The sequence below is a fragment of the Rhinopithecus bieti genome, unplaced genomic scaffold (genome assembly GCF_001698545.2).
Source record: "Rhinopithecus bieti isolate Rb0 unplaced genomic scaffold, ASM169854v2 scaffold_13710, whole genome shotgun sequence".
NCBI lineage: Eukaryota > Metazoa > Chordata > Mammalia > Primates > Cercopithecidae > Rhinopithecus > Rhinopithecus bieti.
In genome coordinates, this window is record NW_016807962.1 from 1,109,237 (window position 1) to 1,126,846 (window position 17,610).

At 47.8% G+C, this 17,610-nt stretch overlaps 1 protein-coding gene across 1 annotated transcript in view; it reads left to right on the forward strand.

Moving 5' to 3' along the window:
• The first annotated feature begins 2,196 nt into the window (after positions 1–2,196).
• Positions 2,197–17,610, forward strand: part of GGTA1 (glycoprotein alpha-galactosyltransferase 1 (inactive)) — a 39,695-nt gene continuing 24,281 nt past the window's right edge. Inside the window, 2 exon segments of the mRNA XM_017884199.1 lie at positions 2,197–2,242; positions 6,941–7,014. Coding sequence (XP_017739688.1) covers positions 2,197–2,242; positions 6,941–7,014 — 120 coding nt within the window.

The window sequence follows — 17,610 nt, forward strand, 5'->3', positions numbered from 1 at the left end:
CCCCACCAAGTCCTCGCCACCCTGAAAACCACAAATCAAAGAGCCATGAGGAGTCCTGGGGATGCTGGGAATGAATGGCAGCTTCAACTTCCTTCATGCCAGGGTGGGAGCTGTGAGGCTCAGACAGGGAAAAGCCCTTGCCTGAGGCCGCATGGCCCATGGAACTGTGTCATTGGACTTAGAAAGCATTTTGAAGACCTTTTTTTTTTGAGACAGAGTCTCGATTTGTCACCCAGGCTGGAGTGCAGTGGTGCAATCTCAGCTCACTGCAACCTCCGCCTCCCAGGTTCAAGCAATTCTCCCACCTCAGCCTCCCGAGTACCTGGGATTACAGGCGTCTGCTACCACGACTGGCTAATTTTTGTATTTTTAGTAGAGATGGAGTTTCACCATGTGAGCCAGGCTGGTATTGAACTCCTGACCTCAGATGATCCACACATCTTGGCCTCTCAAATGCTGGGATTACAAGTGTGAGCCACTGCGCCCGGCCCAGACAATTATCTTAATTTAAGGCTCTAAAAAAAATTGACTTCAATCTGATTTTGGCAGAAGTTCCTCAGTTTACCACAGACCCCACCACTCCTGACTGCCTTATATCTGGTCAGATTCACACACTCCTGCTGCCTGCCTGGCCCCTGAACCCTTTCACTCAGTACTCATTCAACAAATATCTGTTGAGGCTGGTGCAGTGGCTCACGCCTGTAATCTCAATACTTTGGGAGGCTGAGGTGGGCGGATCACTTGAGGTCAGGAGTTTGAGACCGGTCTGGTCAACATGGCAAAACCTCGTCTCTACTAAAAATACAAAAATTAGCCAGGTGTGATGGCGCAGGCCTGTAATGTCAGCTACTCAGGAGGCTGAGGCAGGAGAATTGTTTGAAACTGGGAGGCGGAGGTTGCAGTGAGCCAAGATTGCACTATTGCACTCCAGCCTGGGCAATAGAGAGACTCAATCTCAAAATGAGAAGAAAAAAAAAAGAGCAAAAAAACACACGTATCTATTGAGCATCTAATGGGTGTCAGGTACTGTTTTAGGTACTGGGAAAACCCAGCAGTGAATGAGAAGGTAAGACTGCATTTCTAGTGACAAGCCCTTGCCTTGTACCACATCCATTAGCATCCCAGTTTGGTCTGGCTTCACCACCAGGGGTAGAAGAGGTTAAGGTGAGATAGAATCATGGAAAAATCCCGCATTTGTCTTCCACTGGATTTGTGACTGAAAACATACAACTCTGCAAGGTTCTTGCCTGATCTTCAATTTCTTTCTTGTAACTTGGAACTATAATATTTGCCCTATTTACCTTCTAGGGTTATATGAAAGTCAGGTAGGGTTTTGTAGATGGCAATAGTCAGGGCCTGACTGTGACATTGAGGGAAATGAGATCTTACCTGTTTAAGATACAGCTCTGCCCTGAGGCAGGGGGCTGTCTTGTGTGGCTTCTGGAGACTCTCTCAACCCAGGGGAGTGGTGAGGTCTCCCAGAAGGGTGAGAGCAGTCTTCTGGATCAGATTGTGATCAGAGAAACCAGGTGCCTCTTTCTCACCTCCATCTGGGGCCATCAGCTCAGGAAGTGGTAGGAGGAACTCAGGGCAGGAGGAGAGCAGAGGTTCCTTGGTTGGGAAATCCTCCACCCAGCTGTGTCTGGGGCTCAAGCGCAGGCTGCTATCTGTGTCTGGAACCTTGCCCCTTGTGTGGGAGCTCCTCATACCTCTTAGGAGGTAAGACTTACAGTACAAACCCTTCTGACTGCAGTTGTTTATTTGATAGGCCTTCACCAAGATCATGGCAGCTGAGACTCATGAGTCTGTGGCAACCCTCAACAATCATGGATACATGTTAGAAACCTCATCTTTCTCCCTTCCCCCTCGTCCAGGACCGATATGGTCAAAAGGTGTATTTGATACACAAATGTAAAACTGAGTGAATGACAACATTGGATTAATTAACACCAGACACTAACAATTAATTATTGAACAACTTGAGACACTGCTGATACTTTTAAAGGAGTATCCCCTTTAATTCTTGCAGTAATCAGTTTCATGTAATAGCATTTACCATGTGCCAGCTGCCCTCCAAGTGCTATGACTGTCATTTTACAGATGTAGAAATGGAGGCACAGAGAAGTCAGTTGCCCAGAACTACACAGCATAAGGGGCAGAACCAAGACTCACATCCAGGCAGCCAGGCCCAAGTCTATGCTCATAACCACCACGTTCTGCAGCCCCTCAACCGCCCTGAGAGGTGAGGATTATGATTATCCCCTTTACACAGATCAGGAAATCAACAAATTGCTCTCTTACTTGCAAGCATCATCAAGTAGGACTTTTTCGACCGCTCTAAACATGTTTAGGATTAAATGAATAGTGACAACTTGCAACCTTTGTGTCTGTAGCATTCTTTGCCAAGAACACTTAATCCTCACACCTCCACAGAGGTAAGCAGGTGGACATCGTGACCTTCAAGTTTCCCAGCAGGAAGTGACCTGGGACATGAAGCCAGGGCTCTTTACATTTGGGCTGTAGCTGCCTCTACAACACTGAGGCCGTACAATTCTCTGACTCAGGATGTGGGAGGTGGACAGATACTGAATGCTGGCTGCTATCTGATAGATCTATGGGCTGTTTAGGCTGCAATGATGAGATTAGTCAACTCGGGGCTAGGCATGGTGCCAAGCTCTTACCTGGGCAGCCTCTGGACAGCTTGGATCAGCAGGACTCCAGCCCGAGGCTTATTTGCTACAGTTCTCTGCCTTTCAATTAAGGAATGACCCTAAATGTGTGCTCCTTTGTTTTGAGAGTTTGAGGATGAAAGTGTATCAGGGAAGGTGGGGGCTGTGGTTGAATTTTCTAGAAGCTGAATTGCCTGCCTTCCAGGTTTGCACGCTCTCTGCCGAGCTGCGGCTGACCAGCCACAAGCCTTATTCATCTGATCAGTAGCGTTCCCTGGAGGCACCTGGGTAGGAAGAACAGCACTGGCTACAACCAAAAGAGGTCTGAGCTGGTGACCTCGAATGAGTCCCTGAGACTCTCAGAGCCTCTGTTGACCTTTGAAAATAGTGAAGGGCCCTGTTCTACCACTTCACGGGTCATTGTGAGGATCCATTGAGATAAAAGAGAGAGGCTGCTCTGTAAACTGCAAAGTGGGAGGCACATGAGACCTGGGATCAGTGCTTCCTCATGGAGAAGACCAGTTTATCTCATCCTAGCGCTTTAGGTTTCATAATCAAGTTTTCTTTCCTTCCCCACTGACCATAGGTCCATGAATGGCTTTTTAAATTATTTTTATTTTCTTTCTTTTTTTTGAGACAGTCTCGCTCTGTCTGGAGCGCTGTCTGGAGGCTGGAGTGCAGTTGCGTGATCTTGGCTCACTGCAACCTCCGCCCGCCCCGGGTTCAAATGATTCTCCTGCCTCAGCCTCCCGAATAACTGGGACTACAGGCACGTGCCACCACAACCAGCTAATTTGGTAAATTTTTTAGATTTGTTTTTTTTAGATTTGTTTTTTTGAGATGGAGTTTTGCTCTGTTGCCCAGGCTGGAGTGCAGTGGCACAGTCTCGGCTCACTGCATCCTCCACCTCCCAGGTTTAAGCAATTCTCTTGTCTCAGCCTCCCGAGTAGCTAGGATTACAGGCACCCATTACCATGCCCAGCTAATTTTTGTATTTTTAGTAGAGATGAGGTTTCACCATGTTGGCCAGGCTGGTCTTGAACTCCCAACCTCAGGAGATCCATCCGCCTCAACCTCTCAAAGTGCTGGAATTACAGGCATGAGCCACCACGCCCAGTGATTTTTTAATTATTTTTTTGATACGGGTTCTCATTCTGTCTCCCAAGCTGGAGTGCAGTGGTGCAATTTGGTTCCCTGCAACCTCTGCCTTCGGCACATGCCACCATGCCCAGCTTATTTTTACAGTTTTTGTGGAGATGGGCTGTCACTGTATTGCCTAGGCTGGTCTCCATCTCCTGGGTTCAATTGATCCTCCCACCTCAGCCTCCCAAAGTGCTGGGATTACAGGCCTGAGCCACCGGGCCTGGCCTCCCAGATGGTTTTAACACAACAGATTGTCCCTGAGCCCCTCCTGAGGTATTTGTGGTGCCCGGGATTGGGAATGCAGGGCCCACCCATGGTCCTGTGGCACTAGCAGGGAAACATAGTGCCCAAGAGAGCTCAGCTCCCAGAAGGAAGATTTCTGTTACTTTTTATTCTTTTTTTTTTTTTGAGACAGAGTCTCACTCTTGTTGTCCAGGCTGGAGTGCAATGGTGCGATCTCAGCTCACCGCAACCTCTGCCTCGTGGGTTCAAGCGATTCTCGTGCCTCAGCCTCCTGAGTAGCTGGGATTACAGGCATGTGCCTCCATGCCCGGCTAATTTTATATTTTTAGTAGAGACGGGGTTTCTCCATGTTGATCAGGCTGGTCTCAAACTCCCGACCTCTGGTGATCCACCTAAAGTGCTGGGATTACAGGCGTGAGCCACTGTGCCCAACCACTTTTTATTCCTTTTTTTTTTTTTTTTTTTTTTTTTTTTTGAGACGGAGTCTTGCTCTGTCACCAGGCTGGATTGCAGTGGCACAATCTTGGCTCACTGCACCCTCCACTTCCCGGGTTCAAGTGATTCTCCTGCCTCAGCCTCCCGAGTAGCTGGGACTATAGGCATGTGCCACCACACCTGGCTAATTTTTTTGTATTTTTAGTAGAGACGGGGTTTCACCATGTTGGCCAGAATGGTCTCGATCTCTTGAACTCATGATCCACCTGCCTCGGCCTCCCAAAGTGCTGGGATTACAGGCATAAGCCACCACGCCCAGCCCATTTTTTATTCTTAACGTTCGTACAAAACAGGCACATTTGTGATGCATTTTCACAAAGTGGACACATATATGTAACCACTATCTGAAATAGCACATGACCAGCCCCCCCAGAACTTCCCTGGGCTGGTCCCAGTCAGCACCGCCCCTAAGGGAGCCATCTTGACTTCTACTACCACAGGTTAGTTTTGCCTTTTTGTTTGTTTGTTTGTTTTTCATTTGTTTGTTTTCAGACAGAATCTCGCTCTGTAGCCCAGGCTGGAGTGCAGTGGTGCAATCTCGGCTCACTGCAACCTCCGCCTCCGGGTTCAGGCAATTCTCCTCTTAGCCTCCTGAGTAGCTGGGATTACAGGCACATGCCACCACACTCAGCTAATTTTTGTAGTTTTAGTAGAGACGCGGTTTCACCATGTTGGTGAGGCTGGTCTCAAACTGCTGACCTCAGGTGATCTACCTGCCTCAGCCTCCCAAAGTGCTGGGATTACAGGCATGAGCCGCCACCACCCCCTGCCAGTTTTGCCTATTTTTGAACTTTAAATAAATGGAATCATCCAGTGTGTACCTTTTATGCCAGGTTTCTTTCACTCAGCGCTGTGCGTGTGAGATTTCCCTTGTTGACGTGAGCAGCTGTAGCTCGCTCATTCTCTTTGCTCTAGATAGAATCCCACTGTGGGACTAGGTGATAATTTACCTGTTCTGATGATAGGCCTTGGGGGAGCATCCAGTTTGGGGTGTGCTATGAGTATTCTAATGCATGTGTCTTGGTGAACATCCACACACTTTCTTTTGAGTGTGGAACTGGGAGCAGAACGCCAGGATAGGAAAGTGTGCATCTGTCTGGCTTAAATAGATACCCACAGGAAGGATTTAAGCAAGGTGTTAGGAAGAACTTCTGGACCCTAAAGGTTGTGGCCAACTAACTCATGCCCTTAAGAGGTGGAAGCTGTAAAATTTCCTTCTGGGGAACGGGAGAAAGAGGCTGGATTAGGCACTACTGAGCCACCAGGGGGCCAGTCCTTGACTCCTTCCTGTCTGGCTTTGGTCCCCTGTCTTTCATCTGGGATTTCCAGACTGTACTCCCTGGAGGTGTCTCAGCCATGTGGGAGGATGAAGAAGGGGCATTGACTGTCATTTCCCTGCTTTAGCCAAAGGGTTCCATGTGTTTTTTTTCAGGTCGTGGGGGTTCTGAGAATGACTTTATTTGCTTTTTGAAAAAGTTTAAGCTGTTTCGACGCTGGAAAATCTACTGCCCGTAGTTTCCTTCCAGCTGCAAGATTCTATTTTGGGAGCAGGAGGAGGGTATGGGAAGGGTTAAGCATTATCCAGCCGAAGAGCAGAGTTGAGCCTCGGTGACCTTTCAGAGGTCTTGTAGTGTGCTTTGTGATGTGGGAGATTCCGTAACACTCTATAAAAATGTAGTGTTCAAACCAAACAGCGACTTCCGAAGCCTAAAAGATGAAGAGGAAGGACTTAACTTTGAGGAACATTTAGGTAGAATTTCCATGAGTCTTGAGGACTCTCAAGATAGCCCTTTATCCACTCCCGTCTGGTGTGTGTGTGTTCGTATGTGTGTTTTAATGTCTCCATTGGCTGTTCCTAGGAGCAGTCACTTGAGGTTGTTTGGGTTCAGAATGGTTCCCATTTTTATCCATGAGTGTGCGATGTGGGCCCCCTGGCTGCCCCTCTCAAGGGTGGGTGGTGGCCTTTCCTCCTCCCATACTAGGCCCAGTTTGGACCATGGTTTTGCTTGGCAAGGAGGCTGGGCTGCTCATGGATCCAGAGAGGGACATTTCTGCCTTGGCACACAGTTCTGAGTCAACAGGCGTGATAAACAGCCCATTTCCCAAGGCCTGCAAGGAACAAAGGCCCTGGCCGCTGAGGGCTCTGTCTACTCCCTATCTGCTGAGACAGTTGTCTATTCTTTTGACAGGAGTTGAAACCAGCATCTTCCCTTCATCTGAGTCCTGCCTCCTTCTGCAGAAGGGAGCTCAAAAGAACTTTGTTTTTTTGCCTTTTACTCTGGGGTGAAAGGAGCAGACGATAAGGTATGTGAGATGGTGAAATGATTTGCTTCTGCCATGCTGGGGTCACCGGTGAATCCCCCTAACTCTCTCGGTGGCCCCCTCATTAGTTTTGGAAGAGGACCAAGTCCTTGTCTCTCCAGCAGTGGATCTGGAAGCAGGATGCTGGCTCAGGGACTTCACTGTAAGTTCAGCTTTATTTTGCTCTCCTGGCAGGACTTCACTGTAAGTTCAGCTTTATTTTGCTCTCCTGGCAGGACCTCACAGGGCTGCAGCTGCAGCCTGGAGTTTTTCCTGAAGGATTTGAGGTGTTAATGCAGGAGCAGGGGACGAGTCTTGGGGCCCGGGGTGAAGTTATGGATGGAGGCAGAGCCCTCTCAGGATTGTGTAGCATCTTTCATTTGTCTTAGTTTGGTTCTCTGGGAAAAACCCTTGCAGTGATTTCTAGACCAGGCAGCATGGAAAAGCTGGCTGGATCCAGCCTTTAGATTTCCCCAAGGGGATTCGAGAGAAAGCACTGTAAGATACACTTCAGAGGCCGGGCGCGGTGGCTCAAGCCTGTAATCCCAGCACTTTGGGGGGCCGAGACGGGCGGATCACGAGGTCAGGAGATCGAGACCATCCTGGCTAACAGGGTGAAACCCCGTCTCTACTAAAAAATACAAAAAAAAAAACTAGCCGGGCAAGGTGGCGGGCGCCTGTAGTCCCAGCTACTCGGGAGGCTGAGGCAGGAGAATGGCGTAAACCCAGGAGGCGGAGCTTGCAGTGAGCTGAGATCCGGCCACTGCACTCCAGCCTGGGCGACAGAGCGAGACTCCGTCTCAAAAAAAAAAAAAAAGATACACTTCAGAGAACAAGTTGTTCCGTTGGAGATGGCTGGAGCGACAGCGGGCCGTGTATTTAGTCAGACCTGTTTCTTATTTTCCTGTGTCTGTTTACTCTGACCCTTATAATGAAAAACATAACCAGAGACAACCTTCCATGCACCTCCCCTGCTTCCCCGTGAATTGTACCATGGAAGCATCTCCTTGTAAGACCCACCAGCTCACTGAGGTTTTAGGAAAATAAAGCACTCTTCCTCCTTACACCCAGCACCATCCTTATGCCAAGGGCTGGGCCTGGGAGGCAGGCATTTTAAATCTGGCACCAAGACTTCTGGGCATGCCCAGTGATCTCCGGCAAGCTATGCCCCTTCGCTAAAGCTCAGTTTCCTCAGCTAAAAAACCACACTAAGGCCACCGCACTGACCATCGTGAGGAATAAACAAGATGCTGTGAGTGAGGACACCCCACACCAGGCACACAGAAGGTGCCTGGAAATGCTAGGAGAGTTGAGCCGATGCTCACCAGCTTGTCCAAGGAAGAGCTGGCCCTACAGCGATTAACCCATGCAGAAGTCTTCATGTTTCCTAGAGCAACAGAGTGGTTAAAAGAGAGGGCACTGAGGCCTGGCTCCCTGGATTTGAACCCCAGCTCCACCACTTTGTGCTATGTGACACTGGGCAAGTTACTTCACTTTTCTGAGCCTCTGTTTTTATGTCTGTAAAATGGGGATAATAATAGAGTAACTTCACTGGGTTGTCATGGGGCTTAACTAAGAGACTCCTGAAAAGGGGTTTAGCCCAGGGCCTGGCCTGGCCTGGCTCGATTGGGGAAAATCCAGGTGTTGCAGGACTTGAAGCTGATTCCATTTGGGAAGACCTCTTTAAGGAAAAGAATGGGCCAGGCGCAGTGGCTCACGCCTGTAATCCCAGCACTTTGGGAGGCTGAGGGGGCAGATCACAAGGTGAGGAAATTGAGACCATCCTGACTAACACGGTGAAACCCCATCTCTACTAAAAATACAAAAAAAATTTGCTTCTCAGCCTTTTGGCTAAGATCAAGTGTAAAAATACAAAAAAAAATTTGCCGGGCATGGTGGCGGGCACCAGTAGTCCCAGTTACTCGGGAGGCTGAGGCACGAGAATGGCATGAACCTGGGAGGCGGAGCTTGCAGTGAGCCAAGATCGCACCACTGCACTCCAGCCTGGGCAACAAAGCCAGACTCCGTCTCAAAAAAGAAAAGAAAAGAATGCAAAGTTGCAAATACAATGTTAGGTGTGGAAGTAAATGTCTGGAATATGAGAAGCAATACCACAACAAATAACAAAGACTGACAAACATTCCAAATATAACAAAATCCAGAAAACAATGACATAAAACGATGTAAAAGTAATACAAAAATGATTAGTATTACTTAACTGCCTGATGCATCTGTCATGTTTGGGCTACATACTCTTTGCCACATTATCTGACAACAGTTTTCTAGAATCATTTCCAATAAAAGAGAAAAGACAGATAAATCGGTTTTGCCTGTGGCATGGTTAATCAATGGGTGCTTTTTATTACTGAGAGTTTAAAGGAGTTTCTTTTAGCTTCCCAACTTGTTATTGGCGATGCCATATCTGTAAAGTCTTTTGACAGTTTCTCAGGTGGCTCCAGCCAGATCACGAGAAAACTCAGCCCTGGATCCTTGCTAGGCACAGTGAGGCAGCTGAACCTGGGTGGAGCATGAGGTGGCTGTGAGACCTGGATCATAGTGACTCCTGAGCAGGGAGCAGAGAGAGCAGTGTGTAGTTCATCTCCTTCTCCTTGAGGCCGAAGGAGGAGGGGCCCAGGTGCTCAACAAGGTCCACCTGGGACAGGTTGTTCCTGGGACCTAGGTGGGTGTTCAGGTAATGGGTCAGCATCCCAGCTCAGCCTGCAGCCCCTGGACAGACACTGAGGCTAGAGAGTGACTCTTCCAGGCAGGATAGCACTCTTTCCCTCTGAGAAGCATTTGGGGCTTTCTCATGCTCACCCTAATGGGAAATCAGGCCCAGTTTTGCAAGGGGTCCTGTGCACATGAGGACCTGACACCTAAGCTTCGTTAGCTCCTGGTAAGTCAGCCTCTGCACTCAGTGCATGTTGGTTGGTGGTTCCTACGCATGTTCTGAGCCAAAAGGCTGAGAAGTGATAGTTGATGAATCCTATAATTTGCTCATCACACCAAGGAGCCCGTGTAGGTCACTGCAGCAGGGTGAGCTCTATGTGGCTAAAAGAATAACCCTCTTAAAAAATGCGCTTTCCAGCCCTGAGGTTGATTTCTCACGCATGTCCTGGGTCCATCAGAGAAGCCTAATGGGGCATCTTAGCTCCAAAGGACTTGTTTCAGGGACAAGGAGTCTGAGGCCAGAGAAACTCATGATCCCAGTTTAGAAAGCTGGCCTTGTGTTGGCGCTGGGGCTGACCTGCAGGACTATGACAAGGCTGGGGGCGGGGGGCGGGCAGGGGTGGAGCAGGGAGGTGGGGTGGGGTGCGAATGGAGGAGCAGCCGGTCTAGTCAAAGCTGTGTTCCCGGGATAGAGCGGGGCGTGGAGCTGACTTTATCACAACATGCAGTTGGCGTGTGGACTTGCCCTGACTGTTCTGAGAGGTGCTGCCCATCGAGATTCGTCTCTCAGATGAACTCACAGCCCTGCTTTCACACCAAGCTCTGAGCCATGCATTTCTGAATCTCTCCCATTAAAACAGCATCATCGTTATTATAGGTACTGTGTGTGGAGCATTAACAGATCATGGGCACAGTATGCTTTCAAGAACCCTTTGAGAAGGGTGTTAGAATCTCCATCTTGTATATGTAAATAGAGGCCCAGAGCATTAAAGTAACTTGCCCAACATGTACATCTAGGACTCTGCTGATTTAAAAGTCTTCGTATTTAGCCTAATTTTCACCTGGAATGCTGGAGCTGAACATTCTCCTTTATAATCAAGGATATGGAGGACTAAAGACTAGAGTCTTGTCCAAGGTCATCAACACCCAGTTAATTACTGCACCCTTCCCCATCCCCTTACCTGTTTTCCTTCTCTTTGCAGCACTGTCACTACCTGACATTATATATCCTGTTGAGTCTCTTGTCTCCCATTGGAACAGAAGCTCTATGATAATCTTGTTCACTAAAGCATCTCCAGTTCCAAAAACCGTCTGGTGCACAGTAGCCTAGTTCCATGTTTGTTGATGAATCCATGGCAGAGCAGAACTGGAGTGCCTCAGAACTCTCCTTACTCATTTCTTTACCCCAAACACTTGTGTTACAGGAAGGGGTTCTGGATCCAGACCCCAAGAGAGGGTTCTTGGATCTCACTCAAGAAAGAATTGAAGGCAAATCTGTGAAGTGAAAGCAAGTTTATTAGGGAAGTAGAGGAATAAAAGAATGGCTACTCCATAGGCAGAGCAGCCCTAAGGGCTGCTGGTTACCCATTTTTGTGGTTATTTCTTGATTATATGCTAAATAAGGGGTGGATTATTCTTGCCTCCCCTTTTTAGACATATAGGGTAACTTCCTGACATTGCCATGGTATTTGTAAACTGTCATGATGCTGGTGGGAGTGTAGCAGTGAGGATGACCGAGGTCACTCTCATCGCCATCTTGGTTTTGGTGGGTTTTAGCCAGCTTCTTTACTGCAGCCTATTTTACCAGCAAGGTCTCTATGACATGCATCTTGTGCTGATTTCCTGTCTCATCCTGTGACTTACAATGCCTTAACCATCTGGGAATGCAGCTCAGTGGGTCTCAGCCTTATTTTACCCAGCTCCCATTCAAGATGGAGTTGCTGTGGTTCAAAGTGTTCTGACATTTCTGAGCCAGGGCCCATGCCAGTCTGGACCCATCACAGTAGCCTGAAAGTGATTAGGGCTCAAGCAGAGGAGGGGTGGGCTCTAGGGGCCTGATGTAGGAATCTCAGGCTGGGAGGAGAATTCTTTAGCCTGCAGAGAGGTGGAGCCTGTGGAGAAGGCTTGGTTTCTCCTGCCACCACTTTCACCCTGCCGGATTCCTGCTCTCCGTGACAATGGCTTTTCCACGGCCTCTGAGTGCATGGCATTCAGCTGAGAGGTTCACCTTTTCCCCTGACGCGAGATGGAGAGGATAGGATCTGCTATAATTCCGTTCACAGTGGAATTCTGTTTGGAAGGAATACCTTGGCTTCGCCCAGTTGGGGTGGAACTGTGAGATTCTAGGAGGGTGTGTGTGTTGTTCTGTGTGAGAAGGATTGCAGGTGGGTGGTAGGGAAGAATTCATTTATGGGCCATATGGAAAAGTCTGTCTGACACTCCAGGGAAAGAGAAGCAGAAAAGGAGGAGGGTAAGGGTAGAGTGAGGAAGGTGGAGAAGTGACAGGCTGAACAACGTGACCCTGCCTTGCAAAATGCCTCTACATTTTTAGCATAATCTGCACACGTTCCAGGAATGGGGGTGAGAGTAGTTGCATTTGGGAAGCCGTGCAGGCGCTGAGTTCTGCTTAACTGAGTTCTACAGATGGTCTGGGGTCATAGAATGGATTCAAAGAGAAAGTACAAGAGTATTAAGGCAGAGGGTCTGAGAGATGGCAGGAGGGCTCTGGACCATTGCAGGCTGTGCAACTGGGGCTGGCCAAGTTCACCCAGTTCTCTGAGGGGTGAGACCCAGGGGACATCAGGGTTCTACTCTCCCACTTAAGACAGGGTGTTAATACTTGACAGGTCCTAATTCTGTGCTCCACCCCTTGAAAGGATAATTTTAAAACTTTTCTTTTTCTCTCCTCTCCTCTCCTCTCCTCTCCTCTCTTCTCTCTCTCTCTCTCTCTCTCTTCTTCTCTCTTTCTCTCTTTCTTTCTTTCAGGATCTCACTCTGTCGCCCAGGCTGGAGTGCAGTGGCTTGATCAAGGCTCACTGTAGCCTGGACCTTCCCAAGCTCTGGTGATCTTCCTACCTCAGCTTCCCCAGTAGCTGGACTACAGGTATGAACCTTCACACCCAGTTACTTTTTGTATTTTTTGTAGAGAGGGAGTTTCCCTACGTTGACCAGGCTGGTCTCGAACTCCTGGGCTCAAGCAGTCCACCCATCTTGGCCTCCCAAAATGCTGGGATTACAAGCATGAGCTACTGTGTCTGGCCCAAACCCATGTTTCTTACTGGTGGGTAGGACAGTGAACCACCTATCTTCAGAATTACACAGTTGAAAATTCAGAGAGACAAACACACAAGGGAAGACATTTTAGACCACGTTAGCTGCCAAATGCCTCATATTTTGGCCAGAGAGAAAAAAAATGTTTTAAAAGACCCATTGGCCACCCTGCCAACCCTTCCTCCCTGGAGGCTTGGATTCCAGATTCCAGGAAGCATGTCACCGCCTATTTGTAGTGCTTTGCTAAAGGATGCAAAATGGGCTCATTCGGAGGGCTTCCATTTGTAAGTCTCTTTTGTTTTTTTTTTTTTTTTTGAGACGGAGTCTTGCTCTGTCACCCAGGCTGGAGTGCAGTGGTGCGATCTCGGCTCACTGCAGCCTCTGCCTCCCAGGTTCAAGGGATTCTCCTGCCTCAGCCTCCCAAGCAGATGGGATTACAGGCACGTGCCACAACACCCAGCTAATTTTTGTATTTTTAGTACAGAAGGGGTTTTGCCATGTTGGCCAGGCTGGTCTCGAACTCCTAACCTCAAGTGATTGGCCCACCTCAGCCTCCCAAAGTGCTAAGATTACAGGCGTGAGCCACTGCACCTGGCCATCCAATTGTAAGTCTTAAACAAGAGTGACGATTGACCACAGCAAAAAAGGAGGCAGATTCAAGCCATATATGAGCTCCAGAAAGAAGTGGGCTTCGAGAGTTGCTTCTGATGCTAATTTTTGGAATTAAAAAAAATCATAAACACCTGTGTATTTGGAGATGGGATTTGGAGGTATTACTGATTTGGGCTATCCCTGATGTAAGCGCCAATGTTTCCAACCGTGAGAGTTTTCACCTTTCTCTGCCTAACATTCCTTACAATTTGCATTTGATCCTCAGCAGGTGGGGTCGGCAAGGCTAGGCACACACACAGCCAGCCTCTCTGTTGCCTCCTCAGCACACACAGGGGGTTGTAGCAGTGCCTGGGGCTTGATCAAAGAGAATCAAAGTCACGTCCCACTTCTGAGGCGTCCTTAATCAGGCTGAGACACAGAACAGATGGGTAAATCTTTAGAGTTCCTCATTTGCATTTATTTGCACTTCATTGTATAACAGGTTCTTATTCCAAATCCCTCCTTTCTTTCCTTCAAATCTGTTTTGAGCATTTGCTAAGTACCAGGCACATTGCTATCTCATTGGATCCTCCCAACAGCCTGTTTTATGGATATCAGTAACAAGAACTAGTGTGCTTTTTGTGTGTGTGTGTGTGTGTGTCCATTTATACTATGCCAGGCACAGTGCTAAGTATTTTATGGACAACATTATCTCTTGTAATCATCACTATTAATTTAATGTGATCCAGTAGAGGTCCACAATCTCTTATCTGAAACCCTGGGGCCAAATGTGTTGGATTTCAGAATTTTTTGGACATGGATTATGTATCATATATAACATTCCTGGTACAGCAGCACCACATAATAAAATACATCAATATTTATGCAAAGAAATGTTTAACAGTCTCACTCAGTGGGATAAAGATTATAAATGGCCTCATGTCAGTTATGGCCTTGATGCCAATTGAATTACAAAAAAGGTGTTTGGTTTTCAGAGCTTTCTGGAGTTGTGGATGAGGGCCACTGCTCAGGGTTACCCAGCTTCATTTGTCAAAGTTGAGACTCACATCCCCACATCACTCCAAAGCCTGTGGCTACCACCATCCACACTTCTCTGGAAGTGAGGACATCGGCACAGAGAGGTAGCCACAGCCTTAGGTTTTTGCACCCCAAACCAAGATTTTTCCAGCACTCAGTGCTAGTGCTTCAGATGCAGACTCAAGTGGCTTTTCTTCAGCAGTGGGGATGAGTTTCCTGCAGCCATCTGCCTTTTCTGACTTTGCCATGGGCCCGGGGCTGTATGTGCTGGCTCACATGGTACTTAGACGGAAGAGGCCTGAGACTCAGCTTTATCCAGCAAACTCACCTTCTCCTGTCTCTGGAATACTGCCCATCATAGTTGTATGGAAAGCTGGAAGTTGGGTTATAACATTGAATTCAGCCCGGCTTTTTTGTTTCCAAACAGAGCTCACTTTCTGAAGATCCCATTCTTTCTCTTCTTCAACTGGATTTAATAGTAAAGGGTTTGTAAGATATGAGATCTGAGTCTGGAATCATTTAGGAAATCTCTTTGAAAAGAGTTGGAAAATGACCTGTGTCCAGAGGGGACAAATCTAAGTATCATTCTTACTTGATTTCATTCACTCAGCAAACATTAATGGAGTGACTCAAGTGCTCTATGTGAGGCACTGGGGATTCAAGGTTGAATAAAACACACCTCCTGCCCTGAGGAAGCTCACAGACTAACTGATACCAGAGGCAAAGCCACCTCCAAAAACAGCAAGTATAGTAATGTGAACAGAGACAGGGGGAGCCCAAGAAGAGAAGGAGGACTCAGCCGCTGGTTGGGCAGGGGTGGGAGGTGGCTTCACAATGCGATGACATGCGGTGTGTGGCTGGCCTCTTGGCTTCCAGAGGTCCACAGTCTTGGTTTTCTTCCTCCCTCCTGGGATTCTCCTTCTCAATCCTACTTCAAAATGTTGACATTTTCAGGCTTCAGCCCAGGGCCAGCTTCTTTCCTTTTCCTCTCTCTACATTCTCTCACAAGGTAATCTTGTAACCGCTCAAGGGGTTCACCTTGCCCGCTGCCTAGACGGAGCTGATTTATCAAGACAAGGGAATTTCAAAAGAGAAAGAGTGATTCACACAGAGCCAGCTGTGCGGGAGATCAAAGTTTTATTATTACTCAAATCAGTCTCCCCGAAAATCTTATGACCTCCAGAATAATGGCTGGTAATATTTAGAATTCCAGCCCCTCTCATCCTAACTTGGTGGCTGGTGGCCTTTCATTCATTTTACAAGAAGAGTTTAGCTTTTGGGAAGGGCTATTATTTAAACTATAAACTAAATTCCTTCCCAAGGCTAGTTAAGCCTACGCCCAGGAATGGATGACAGGTTAGAGGTTAGGGGCAAGATGGAATTGGTTAGATCTGATGTCTTTCACTGTCATAATTTATTTAGTTATAATTCTGCAAAGACAGTTACGGCCTCATTCATTTCCTTCACATTGACTACCTTCCATACGTGAACAACTCTTCCAGTTGCATGTCTAACCCACATGTCTGTTGAACTTCAGACCCGAATGTCCATTTGCCTCTTGTCATCTCCCTTTAGGAGTGTGTAGACACCTCAAAATTAACATGTCCAAGTGAGAACTCATTATTCTTATCCCTCAAACCGATTCCTCTTCCATCCAACCCATCTCAGAAAATGCGACAATTATCCAGTGGACTGCTGAGACAGAAACCTTGCTTCTTTCCTCTCCCTTGTCCCTGACGCCTACATGACCAGCCAAATCCTATCAATTCTCTTGCCGAGGTATATTCTGAATAATCTACCACTCTCCATCTCTCCACCTCCTTTTTAACACTGGCCACTCTTCTGTATTCTTTTATGTGATGGTCAGTCCAGTGTGATCACCAGAGGAGACACAGGAAAGGCTCAGGAAAAAACAATGTTTATTATGCTCACGGGTCCTACAGACAGGAGGCACAGCACACCACATGGGACCACATGGGAAAGACACAAGGGTGGTCAAGAGATAGAAGACAGGGAGCAAGCGGAAGACTGAGGCCAGAGCCCTTATTGGGGTTTCCATGGGAAAGACAGGGCAGGGTGAACAGTTTAGGATGGACTAGTTTGAGTAATTTCAGAGGGCTTTAAGCTCTAGGGATGGCCCCTAGTTGTCTGGTACCTGGCCCTGATGGGATGATTAAGGCCAAGTCATATTGCCTCCTGGGGTATGCAGGGCGGGTGAAGATCTACAGCTCAGGATTGGTTCGTTTGTATATCAAAGGCATGCTTCTAGCTGAGCCCTGGCTATCTCTAAGAACTGGCTAGTTGTAGAAGAGGACATTATCCCACCAGCCAGAGAGGTTTTCGAAGATGTGAAAACATCATAACATATAGCCAAGAAAAAAACATGTATGCAATACAGCCACCCCTTCGTTTTGGCCATCAGAGTAGTCTGCCACCTCACTCTCCATGCTGCTGTCAGCTCTGATCCACCCTCCATACCCCAGCACACAGGCAGGCATCTCTGCATGAAGTTAAATCTGGTTATTCTCTGGCTTCTGAGGTGCTTGTGACTCCTTTCCCTCCTTCCCATGCCTTTCATGGTGTATTTGCCCTGTCCACCATCCTGTTGCCAACTAGCACCCCTCCTTGGATCCAGCCATGCTGAGGTGCGAGTATTTGTCTTCTTTAATGCTGTCTGTTTAAATACAAGAAGTTTTTTCTCCTGTCAGCCTGTTACAGATGTTGCTCCCAAAATAGTCTCATTCCTTCTTTTGGTGCTTTTCATCCTTTTCCATCCCTCTTTATCCCTTGGGACTCAACTTAACTTTTACCTACACAGTGAACCTTCCCTGATCACCCACATTAAAGTACTTCCTGGCCTGTTATTCTTTACACAGCACTCCTGCTTTTTTAAACAGTTTCACACAGTGATCGGGAAATATCTATGCACCTGCTATGCACCAATTTTTTGCTTGCCTGTGAGTGTGATGGGGCTACACTAGGGGTAGCTGGGAAGTGGATGAGGCCTAGCTTGTAAACCCAGGGTCATTTTCCCCTCTGAGCAGGGGAATGTGTTATCAGTATATCAAGGGCATGGAGCTTGGGGTTGGGGTGGCTCCTCACAGTCACGAGATGAAAGGTGGGGCGCTCAGACTTGGAAGGCAGCTGGAGTCCCTGGGAACCATGTACAGCTACTTCCATTGTCTCCTAC